Raw genomic sequence first — 12,542 nt, 5'->3', positions numbered from 1 at the left:
ATTTATGTATTTTTTTTCTGTCAGCCCTGTCTACTCTCTGCTGGAAGGAATTCAGTTTCCTTTCCTGCTTGCTCCAGGTTTATCTGTGCTTGTAGCTTGTATTCAGTCGTCCAAATTTGTTAATTAAAACCTTAATTGGAGCTTGGTTGAGTTACTTTCCCTCGCTTCAGGTAACCTGTTTTCACAGGGAATGTTTCAGCTTAGCCAGCTGTGCCAGTGGGGGAGGGGTGCCAGCTCCTCAGTTTGGGTAGCTTTACCTACAGTTCTATGCTGCGACCTCAGCCGTTCCACTCATTCCAGGCTGGTGTATGATGTGTGTTCAGTCACGAATGTTCCCCAACAGTTGTTCCAGACTATTTACTAGTTGTTCCTGGCTATTTACTAGTGCTCTAGAGAACTAACTAAATTCCACACCTCTCTATGCTACTATCTTGCCCTGCCTTCTTTTGATTTTTGAAGACCATTGTATAACTATGTAGGTTACATGGTGTAACTGTGTTATTGTGAATTGTTGTGTCTCATACTCCCTTTATCCAGTGTATGGATGGATGAGTAGAAAAATGGGGACAAAAATTAAATGAATTGTGGGGGTGGGGGTGGGAGATGGGAGTTTTGGTGTTCTTTTTTTACTTTTATTTTTATTCTTATTTAAATTTCTTTTGGAGTCATGAAAATGTTCAAAAGTTGATTGTGGTGATGAATGCACAACTATATGAAGGGAGTGTGAATAACTGATTGTACACTGTGGATGATTGTATGGTATGTGAATATATCTCAATAAAACTGAATTTTAGGTGGGAGTGCTAATTTCCATCTTTCCTGTCTGGCCGCCACCATGAAACAAACCACATCTCCTGGATAACTGTGACACCTGAGGAAGAACAAAACTTGAATCATTCTTTACAAGTTTTATAGAACATGCTATTGATTGTTCACACTAAGGAGCCAAGCCATGAGAAAAAAATCAGTCTCCAAATAATGTTTATTTTACAGGATCGCAGATACCAAAATTTAAGGAGATAATTACACATGGAGAAACTTCAAATGAGCATGATGTTTTAACCTATCCCACCACTGAAGAAACTACAACTTTCCTTACTAGAGGCTTCACTGGAAGCAAAGAAAAGAGGTACTAAAGGTTCAGCATTCTGGTCGATCAAACCAAAAAATGTTTCTGTTGTTTCATGTGTAAAAGAACCTTATATTGAAAAGGAAGAGCCAGATCTGGATGAGAAAGAAACTGAGGCACCAAAGGTATTGCCATATGTTACTGATTCAGTTACTGATTCACCTATGATTTCAGATGTCACTTTTGATAGAACAACTGTCTCCTATTCAAACGAGGACGATGAAGAAGATAACTCCATAGATGGAAGACTTCCACAGCTCTCAGGCAGAGCTCAAGCAGAAAAACTTTCTGTACCAACAATTGAACAACATCTACTCTCTTCAAATAATGAAGACATTTTGAAAAAAATTTCAGATATGAACGCACAGGTACAACAGGTACTTCCTAGTGAAAGAGCCTCAATCCAGAATATAGAGAGGACATTCAAGCCTCTAGAGATCACGTAAAATGAAGTCTTGCTTTAGCAGCAGTAGCAGAACATAAATTAACTAAATTATATAAATCTCAGTTAATGCCACTAGCACGATCCAGTATTGAAGTTGATAACATTGAAACTGTTAGAAAAACGCTGCATAATGCTAGATTAAAATTATATGAATATTTAAATATCAAATATGTTCCACCAGAGATGAAAAAAAAAGTTATTAAAGTAGTAAATATATTGAAAAAATATTATGTGTACATTGAAGAGAAACTCAAATCCTTATTAGGAAGTTATTAAACAATAATATAAAAATTTTAAACCTACTAGATAGTCCATGACAAAGTTGATTTAAGCAAATTGTACATTCATTCACAGGAGAAATAAACATATTACTGGTTTTAAAAGTTATGTAAAAATACTTTCTATTACTTCAATGTGCTAACATCTTTACATGTCATGTGTTATGAAAAATTTTCATATGCACTAAAAACCTAGTAATTTAAAATAAAATTTTGGTTCAGTTAAAAAAAAAAAAGCCTTCTCAGAGAGGCCTTCACCATTACTACAATAGCACACCTCATCACTTTCTGTTCACTTCCCTGCTTCATTTTTGCCCTTAGCATTGCTCACACCTGACAGATGGTACATTTATTTCTTTATTGCCTATCTCCTCCTCCAAGAATTTAAGTTCCATGATAGAAAGGAGTTTGTCTCCTTTGTTCGCAATTGGTACCCTGGCATCTGGTACAGTGACCAAAACATGCTAAATGCTTGTTAATAGTTGTTGGATGAATAAATGAACAATTAATGAATGGCATTGCATTTTTTACAGTCGGTAGTCCCAAGTTTTTATCCTGGCATTGAAGACCCTTGGGGACCTATTCCAAACTTCTGGTTTCATCATCTGCTCCTTTCACTCTCCATCAACCCTTCCTGAGTCCCCAACTCTGAATGACGCCCCTCCTCACTGTTCACGACCAGTCCATCTCCTCCATAATTGTCCCTGTGTTATTTGCTTCATCTGGGAATGTTTTGGTTTGCTAAAGCTGCCGGAATGCAATATACCAGAAATGGGTTGGCTTTTACAGTGGGAATTTATTCACTTACAGTTTACAGTTCGTAGGCCATGAAACTGTCCACCTCAAGGCATCAACAGGACAATGCCTGGATTCTGAAGACAGGCTGCCGGCATCCGGGACACCTCTGTCACATGCGAAGGCACATGACTGGCATCTGCTGGTCTTTCACTCTTGGGTTTTGTTGCTTTCAGCTTCTGGTTCCAGTGGTTTCCTCTCTGAGCTTCTGTGGGTCCTCTCAGTTTTTCTGGGGCTTTTTGCTATGAGCTTCTCTCAATTTCATCTCTTATAAAGGGCTCCAGTAAGGGGATTAAGACTCACCTTGAATGAGGTGGGTCACATCTCAATTGAAATAACCTAATCTAAAGTTCTGCACCCACAGGAATGGATTTAAAGAACATGGCATTTTCTGGGGTATGTAACAACTTCAGACCACCACAGGGAAGCACTTTTTCTTTCTTTGGCAAAATCTTACTCCCCTTTTCAAGGAAATTCTGTTTATTGTTCAAAGCCCAGTATCAGCTTCTCTGTAAAATCATCCTGGCCCTTCCAGGCAGAGGTGTGAGTGTCATTTCTGTGTTCACGCAGTGGGTAACAAGCTCCTGCTCAGGTGCCAGGAATGGAAGGGGTCCTTGCTCCCTTCTCCCTGTGAATGGCCAGCCCTCTCCTGTTTCCCAGTCCTTCTGCCCTAACTCAATCCCAGCGCTTCAAAGTCAGCAGATCTCCTCACATCCTCTGATTCCTCCACTTCCGGGTGTTGAAGAGTTTGGGGGAAGTTGTCCTCTTCACAAAAAGAGACGAAATAGTATTGAAAACATATTTGGAGATCCCTCTTTCACCCAGAGACAGAAGTGACACCCTTTGAACATGGCAGGGTTTTCTGTGAGTGCTTCTTAAGCAAATTCACATTTATCTCCACACCTACAGAAATAGAAACACACCCCAGCGTTTCGTCACTCCAAGGTATGACCCAAACAGGGAAAAGCTTTCTCTTTGCTGGAGATCCACTTGTTTTATAATGCAGGGAGAACAAGGCCCAGAATGTAAATGTTTGCCATCAGTGAGGAGGTGGGGTTACAAAAGGAGAGGTTGATTTGAATCCCTGGAAAGAAACCAGATCATAGGAAATAAGAACCCACAATGGAGGAATGTATAGACATAGGTTCATCCTGCCGGATACCATTTCCTCCTCCCTTCCACATTTAAGTCCACTGTTTTAAATGGCAACTGGGAGCAATGCAAAGGCTGCGATTTTTACCAAGGAAGATTTACAACTTGAGGAAGTGTTGGGCAGTGAACAAACACACATAGCACGCCCCCCCCCCCAATGTCTGGACTTAAACAATCTGCAAGGAGGTAATAAAAATCAGTTGATCAGGAAGTGCAGTCTCTAAGCAAAGCTGTTCTCAAGATTTCTGCTGAGACATCATCATCCCATCTTTGCCCACACTGTACGTGTGAGACCAGCCACTGCCCAGAAACAGCCGCTTCTACACAGGGGTGCCATGCCCGCTCAAGGCCCAGCCAAAGACTGGCAAGAATAGGTGTCTTCTTGGAAACCACATCACCGACAAAGCACTATAAAGTTGGTCATTTTCTCCACTGGAGCTACATTATAATTGGCATAGTGGTTGGCAAAATCTAGATCCTAGAAAATAACGAGTGGTATGCCACTTGAGCTACCCCTTATCTAATCATCTCCAGCATTTAAAGTTGTTCAATTATATTTACGCTCTTCTAAAATGGGCATAAATGTTACTGTGCCTGAAATACTTCACCAATGGTCAACAGGGGTCCTGGGGTACATATCTTTCTAATGAGGGAGGAAGTAGAACACAGAAATACAAATTTTAAAAAGACAACTCAAACTGGAATATACATTTCCTCTAAATCAGTGGTTCCCAAACTTTTTGGTGTCTGAATCTCTTTATATTCTTAATAATGATTTATTTGAGGATCTCAAAGATCTGTTGTTTATGTGGTTATATCTATCGGAAGTTACTGCATAGAAATTAAAACTGAGAATTTAAAAAATAGTTATTTATTAATTCATCTAAAAGTAACAATAATAAATTTATCACATGTTAACATAAATACGATTTTGTGACAAATAACTATAGATTCCAAAACAAAATAAAAAGTGAGAAGAGAAGCAATGTTCTACATCTTGGCAAATCTCTTTGATGTATGGCTTAATAGAAGACAGACCGATTCTCGTACCTGCTCTGCTTTCAGTCTGTTGTGATATCACATGTCACATAGCTTATGGAAAACTCCAATGTACACTCATGAGAGTGAAAAAGGCAAATACTGTCTTAGTATTAGTATGAACGCAGTTTTGACCAGATGGACATCCTGAAAGGTCTCAGGGACCGCCAGGGGTCTCTAGTCTCCTTTCAGAACCACTCCTCTAGATCAATATGCCAGCCAAAGTAAATATTAATGCATTTTACTTAATAGCATGGCTTGCCTTCTAAGTATGTGTGGAGTCAGAATTATAAGATGGTCCCTATTTTCTGCCTCCTGGTGTACATGCCGCTGTATAATTTCTGGGGCTTGTGAATATGGTAGGTAGTCGCTCCCTTGATTAGATTATGTGTACGGTACAGTTGACTTCAAGAATAGGACACTAGCCTGGGTGGATGTGACCTAATCAATTGAGCCTTTAAAAGGGACCGGGCTCATCCTGAAGAAGAGATTTGACACACCTGCGAGATTCAATACAAGGAAGACTCTTTGTTGCTGGTTCTGAAGAAGGAGAGGGCCACGTGGCAAGGAATGAGGGCAGCCTCCAGGAGCTCAGTCCTACAACTGCAAGGAAATAAATTTGGTCAACTACCTGAACGACCTTAGAAGTGATTCTTCCCCAGAGCCTCCAGAAAGGAATGCGGGCTGGACAGCACCCTGACCTAGCCTGTGAGACCCTAAGCAGAGAACCAGTAATGCTGGGTCAGAACTTCTGACCCATACAACTGTGAGATAATAAAAAGCCAAAAGCAACTATGTCTTTAGCAAGGAGCTTCAAAACATCTCTCACAGAACTGCGGACTGTCCCCTGATTTAAAGAGCAATGAACAGGTAAAAGTGGAGGGAAGGGGAGGTGATGGTGTGGAGGGGGACATGGAGCCTCCAAGTGAAAATCCAAATACTGATAACAGCATTCTGTACAGGAGAGAAAGATCTTTAAAATGGGGTTGAACCACTATTAAGCTCCTACCACAGTGACCTTTTCAGAAATAAACCTATGGAATATACCTGTACTACCTCCAGGGGACAGGACAAATCTTTGACAATGGGCCATAATGCTAGCAGGTAGGGGGTCACCTTTTCTCAGGAGTAACTTTCTCAAGTTAGCATCTGACAAAACCATCAGAAGTGGCTTTAACCATAGGCCCTCAGAAAGAAAGTCCTTTCCTAAACCAGTTTGTCCTCCAAACTCACAGAGCCCATTGGCCACAAGCCTCCATACGGGGAATGTACACTTTCTCCATTTTTTTTGTAATACAGGAAACATCAGCGGTGGTGAGTGACAACATCCCCAGCCTGCTTTGCTCAGGCTGTCTGACCCTGTGTCCACCTGACATCACAGTGACACTGACATTTCATAATAACGCACACATGCCCTTTCGGTTGTTTGGCCTTTTGTGATGATGAGTTTCCCAGGTAAGCTTTGGCATCCTACTTGTTGAGGGTGTGCAGGAAAGCTCACCAGTTCATAAATGGTTAGTGTGTGGCCATCAACAGGGGCTACACTTGCAGCAACCGTGAAAAGGCTGTGTCAACCCACCCACATCCATGCTCAATGGATTCTCAGTGCTTCATGGCTATTCAGGTAGGACCGTGCCACACCTATGAAAGCACAGGTGTTTGGTTTGATACGCCAAACCTCCCAGCTGAGGCCACAGCCTTGGGAAAACGAATCCATGCATGGACTTGCAGCTACCTCCTCTCTTTGTACTTTTGCGTCTCTACAGAGTGTATGTTTCAGTTCCCTTTTCTGGGGAAATCTCCAAGTAGATACAACTCACAAGGTACACCCAAGGAAGAAGGATGCTTTAGGTACGGGGGTTTGAGGGAGTCTTGAAAGTGGTCCAGGGGCATTGAACACAGCTCCAAAAGTGATTTCAGAGAGTGGAAATGTCCCAAACCTTCCTCCCATACACGAAACCTATCTTGGCTGAGGAGGGAGAAAGCTACCCAGAAAGCAGGTGGCTAAAGTTGAGTGTTATGTCATTTATTCCGGCTAAGTTAAAGGAGGCGGGGGTGGGGTGGGGTGGGGTGGGGAGGACGCTCCTGTTTCACCAGCCTACAGGGTTTCAGAGAACTGGGGTTTTCGTGACGGAGACCTGGGTAAGGGGGACTGGTGGATGAAAGGTGTCAAGGCAGTGCCGAGGGGCGGCCCCGGCGGGACGAGGGCGGAGCGGGCGCCACTGCGCTGACGGCCGCGGCAGAAAGGGGGCGGCCGCGCCCATTTCCACCGCTCCGCTCCGCCTCGGCCCGAGGGATCCGCATCGGCGAGCGGCGCTTCCCGGACTGTGCCCGATTGTGGCAAGAAGGCTTGGCCCAGCCCGCGACCCCCTGAGGCGCTCCAGAGCCCCCCGTGAGGTTCCCGTTCCGGCTGCAGCGCCCCGGCAGCTCTGCTCGCATGGACGCGGCGTTGAAGCGGAGCCGCTCCGAGGAGCCGGCTGAGCTCTCACCGCCTGCCCGGGACGTGGAAGAGGAGGAGGAGGAGGAAGAGGGGATGGAACAGGGGCTGGAGGAGGAGGAAGAGGTGGACCCCCGGATCCAGGTATGGCGCTCGGGTGACGCCTGGAATCCCCGCTCCGCAAGGGCTGCCGCGGAGGTTGGCGTCTACACCTACACTCTGAGGATCCGCAGCCCCTAGTGTCGGCGGTCCGCGGGGTGGCGGCCACATAGGTCTGAGGGCGACGAGAGAGGGTCTGAATACACCGTTTCGAGGCCCCCGTCCCAGTCCCCCGGAGAGGCTGCAGTGCCCGCGTGGATGCGGCCTGACTACATTGCGGGGATCCCCCTTTCCCGCAAACTCGGCGGGATCTGGGGGTTTCCGGAGATGGGCAACAAAGGGAAAAGGGGGCAGGGGCGCCATTCCCCTTTCCGGGGTACCCCCACGTCAGGTTCACGGCGCCGCGGGCATCGCCTAGCCTCCTGGCTCAGGGAGAAGGGATTGCCCGGCCCGCGTGGGCGCCGGGCTCGGGGGCGGACTGGGTGGGCGTTGCCCGCCCCTGCAGCGTGGGCACCAGTGCCCTGGGTGCGGAGCCCCCACCTGGCCGAGGTGACCGGCCTGTGCCGCCCTCCTCCTCCTTTGAGTCATTGTTAACAAACTGGGAGGTGGGGGGGTGGGTATTGTCACCACTGGCTCAACCCTCCGCTTGGCCTGAAATGGTTTCAAGCCCTGGTTCTCGTTGCTGTGAGGTCGGTTGTGAACAGAAATCAGGAACAACTGATGCGCAGTGCTGACGCGTGCAGGCAGTGAGGGGGGTGGCCTGCCTTTCTGTGCCTCCATTTCCAAGAGGGATGATTAAAAAGCAATTTAGAAGCCGACATCTATGAGTGACGACCTCTTCACCCCCTAAGCAAAAACACAGCAAATCACCTTTCCATGCCCTTTTTTCTACCCTTACCATATATCTTTATTTTTAAAATATATATATTCCTGAAAAGCATACTGTGCAATTTTTGGAGCTCTAATTGGTTTTCCAGTGCACAGATCAATTAAAAGCTCATTTAACTCAGTGGTTGGGGTTTAAATGAATTGTTTTGGCAGATTAGCAAGAGAAAGATCAGGTGGAAAAATCCATGCCTTAGGAATAATTCTGTTAATTCAAATCATCGGTTTGAGCTACCTTAAGTCTTCTGTTCTAGCTAGGAAAGATTGTTAGCAAGATCCTTTGTTTGCAGAGTAAAGAGAGTTAAGTTCATGCTCCATACTTTTTTACAAATGTTAGTTTTTAAATGTTTATTTAAAGAATTGGGGTTAAAGCTAGTTAAAAAAAATAGCTAGGTAGGTTGAATAATTGGCAGTTTGGGGGGAAAAAAGGATTTTCATTCAGTTCTTTACCGAAAAGTAGTCAACCACAGATGAGTTAATGCCAGCTGTCTGTCCTTGATTTAAATGATTTCACTGGGTGTATTATCTTTTTGGCTTGACCAAGTTTCTTTTATTGTTTTGTTTTTTTTTTCCTGTTAATTTCTTCCTTCTAGGGCAGAGGGTACTGTTTTGATTTCGGCCACTAAATTACTTGTAATAGTTGGGTCTATCTGAAGGCACATTCCTGAAATAAAGATTTGACCTTAAAAGACAAGTAAGTCCTAGACCCTTAATTCATTTTTAAAAAGGACATCATCAAGAAAAAGGCTTCCGAATTGGTGACATTCATTTGCTCTTCTGGACAAGGCTCCCCTCTTTTCTTTGAGAATTAATACCAACTTTTCCCTCTTCTACAAATTGAGCTGGGGCGGTTTTTCAGGTTATGGGCTGGCTGAGTTATACTGGAAACACAAAGACGGATCCCTCAAATCCTCTTTCTCCCTCTCTTCACTAGGGAGAACTGGAGAAGTTAAATCAATCCACGGATGATATCAACAGACGGGAGACTGAACTTGAGGTACAGAAAGCCGGGTCGCTGTTCTGGGTAACGTGGTATCAGTTATGCTGACACCAGTTCGGTTAATTTTGTTTTAATAGCTGGAGGGTTATTGCTGGAGGCCCTTCCTTGGGAGTTAAGCAACAGCTCAGCTACACAGCTGAGCCCAACCTGTGGGCGGAAGGCCTGTGGATCCAATTTCACATGTTTTTCATTATGGAAGCTCCATGGGGCCAAAACCAAGGGCTGTGTGGAGCATTGCACATGCTTAACGCCCCAAATTTAATGTGTCTATGGAAAAGTTGAAAAGACAGGGGAAAATGAGCTGAACTCTTGAATGTAGAATAATGAAAGAGCTTGCAAAATTGCTTAAATATTTAGGGCTGTTCCTTCCATTTGAACTTGTAACTGTGTTGTGTTTCCTCAGACTTCTACCATATTTTGACTTTCTTATCGTAATAATTCACCTCCCCTTCCACTTCTCTGCTCCTTTTTTTATTGTCTGCTTGTGTGTAGAATATAATTATCTTAGTTAAAAAAAAAAAAGTTGTTTAGACTGGGAAGGGCTTTCCTGCTGGGAAAAATCTTGGGAGGCAGCTTGATTTGAATTTCATGAGCATTTTCCAACCTGAGTGTAAACACATTAGCATACTTCACAGCTACCAATTAGTCCCTACCCCTGATAAGTAGTGGTTGGTTTTACCCTCCATCAGCAAATCTTAACAACCTCTGTATATATCTGAGAGCCTGGAGCTATAGGAATGCAGGGAGCCACCTGGAGGACCTGTTTTTGTAGCAGTAGCAGAAGAAATAGCAAAGAAAGGTCAACACAAAGGACAGGAAACATCTGGGCTTGTCACCAGGCCTTAAGAGTAAGGTGCGGGAGATCGGAATGTCATCCACTGGGGAGTCACTGGCAGTCTTGACTGCTGACTGCTTGTGTAGGCCCTGGAGGCACCAAATTGTGGATGTGACAATCTGGATTAAAAAGCTTGTTGCTCTTTTTTTTTTTTTTTTTTTTCCTTCAGCACATTTTTTTTTATATTAAATTCAGTTTTATTGAAATACATTCACACACCATACAATCATCCATGATATACAATCCACTGTCCACAGTATGATAACATAGTTATGCGTTCATCACCACAGTCTATCTCTGAACATTTTCCTTACATCAGAAAGAACCAGAACAAGAATAAAAAATAAAAGTGAAAAAAAACACCCAAATCATCCCCCCATCCCACCCCATTTGTCCTTTAGTTTTTATCCCCATTCCTCCACTCAAAAAAAAAAAAAAAAAGATAGTGTATAAGGAACACATGGAGCTGGAAATTGTTTATATTGGTAGTTACATAGGTGTATACATAGATAAAAATCCATTGAGCTGTACAACTAAGATTTGTACTTCATTGTATGTAACTGTAACTCAGTAAAAGTATTTTTTCAAAAGTAAAAAAAAAAAAAAAAAAGCTTGTTGCTCTGAGCTCTGTGAGCGGAAATGCCAACACACTTATTCCTATGTAGGTATCCACTAACCCTGGCTGCCCTTCTCCCCAAGTGAAAGTAAAATCTGTTTACATTTTTTTTTTTTTTTTGCTTATGATGAACTGAGTCTTTCTAACGTTGGTCAATTGAAACCTCTCTGAATATCAGATTTCTAATACATAAAACAAAAACAACAGAAACCTTACCACTTCTGTAGGGCTTGGAGTTGTCAAGGTGTTTTTGCAACCTTTGTCTTTGTCTCAATAGCCTAACGAAGTGCCATCCAATATGGTGCTACATGTGGCTATTTGAATTTACACTTAAATTAACTAAAATTAAATAAAATTTAAAAATTCCGTTCCTCAGTCACAATGGCCACATTTCAAGAGCTCAGTAGCCACTGTGTTGGATGGAGCAAAGAACACTTCCATTGTCATAGAAAATTCTACTGGACAGATCAGGCCTGGACAGGTGGGGAAGACAGGGACCACCTCTTCCCAGGTGAGAACTGGGAGGCTCAACATCTCACAGTTGAATGATGCGGCTGAGCTGGGTCTCCCATCCTAGAGCCAGGCACTTCCCAGATCCCCCTCTGGTTTTAACTTTCTACCGTCCCAAACAAGTAGACACTTTGGAAGGAGTCTTTTTTTTTTTTTTTAAAGGATTGGTTTATTCATTCAATAAATATTTGCACACCTAGGTGCTGTAAAGAATACATCTCAGCCTTCCTGGCGCTTACATTCTGAGGGTAAAATTGTTTTGTCTGTTTTTTAGCACTAATTTCTGAATCCCGCTTCTGAATACACGTATATATTTGTGTTGTCAGAGGAAGCCAGCACGACAGGTGCTTCCTGCCTTCCTCTGAGAGCAATTGGCAGCAGTGTGTGAGGCCAGCAGAGTGGGAGAGCGGGCAAGACCTGGGTTCTGTTCCTGGCTGGCTTTTCATGGTAATATTAAAACAAGACTGACTAATACAGGGCTGCCCAATAGAAATATAATTCATGCTATGGGTGTAATTAACATTTTCCTAGTCATTTCAGTAAAAAGTAAAAAAAACAGATAATTAATTTTAATAATGTATTTTATTTAACCCAGAATATCCAAGATAGTGTACTGTCAACATGTAATCATTAACAAATCGTGAATGAGATATTTTAGTTTTTTGTATCATGTTTTAAATCTGGTGCGTATTTTACACTTGGCACATCTCAGTTCGGACTGGCCACTTTTGAGTGCTCAGTTGTGACGTGGCAGTGGACAGCACAGGTCCCAAAGGTGCTTCCGTCACACCCACAAAGAAATGTGTGGGATTTCACTTTGGTGCAGGCTCTCTGGACACTTGTCATCTGCCAGAGCCTGGAGGAGAGGACTGTGTGTCTGTGTGTGCGTGCGTGTGTGTGCTGGAGACTGTGTTCTTTAAATCGAGCACTGGGCACCAGCTTTGCATCGGATACTCTGTGGGCCCCTGGGGATATGTGGGTGAGCAAGACAAGCCAAGACCTTGCCCTCATGGGGTTTATGTTTTAATCAGGGCTGAGGAGTGGAGAGGCAGAGAGTAATTACTGATTGTAAAAACTGTAGTATGAGTGATGGGACAGAGACACTGGGAGAGGAATCATTTGAGAAGATGATGTCTGAGCAAAGAGGGGCAGGCCTTGTGAGCAGCTGGGGCACTTGAGGGGGTGCGGCAAAGGATGCAGGATGGGAAAGTGAGCCGTTCTGATACATACATGCTTCTGGGGCCCCTTGGCGAGGGTCTCTTGCTGTCCGTCGTTTCCTTTCCCTTTGCTTGTTTGATTAGGATCTGGAGTGTTCGTGTTCAC

At 43.7% G+C, this 12,542-nt stretch overlaps 1 protein-coding gene and 1 pseudogene across 1 annotated transcript in view; both read left to right on the top strand.

Annotated features, from left to right (window-relative positions):
• The first annotated feature begins 816 nt into the window (after positions 1 to 816).
• Positions 817 to 1,937, top strand: LOC119526305 (annotated as a pseudogene).
• Positions 1,938 to 7,274: 5,337 nt separating this feature from the next.
• The window catches only part of SH3BP5 (SH3 domain binding protein 5), a 67,863-nt gene continuing 62,595 nt past the window's right edge, over positions 7,275 to 12,542 (top strand). The window contains exons 1-2 of the mRNA XM_037845163.1: positions 7,275 to 7,418; positions 9,193 to 9,255. Of these exons, the coding sequence (XP_037701091.1) occupies positions 7,275 to 7,418; positions 9,193 to 9,255 (207 nt within the window). The remainder of the gene's footprint in view (positions 7,419 to 9,192; positions 9,256 to 12,542) is intronic.

The sequence above is a fragment of the Choloepus didactylus genome, chromosome 1 (assembly GCF_015220235.1).
Source record: "Choloepus didactylus isolate mChoDid1 chromosome 1, mChoDid1.pri, whole genome shotgun sequence".
NCBI classification, from domain to species: Eukaryota; Metazoa; Chordata; class Mammalia; order Pilosa; family Megalonychidae; genus Choloepus; species Choloepus didactylus.
Note: the sequence above shows the minus strand (reverse complement) of the source record. Positions and strands in the feature narration are given on the sequence as shown.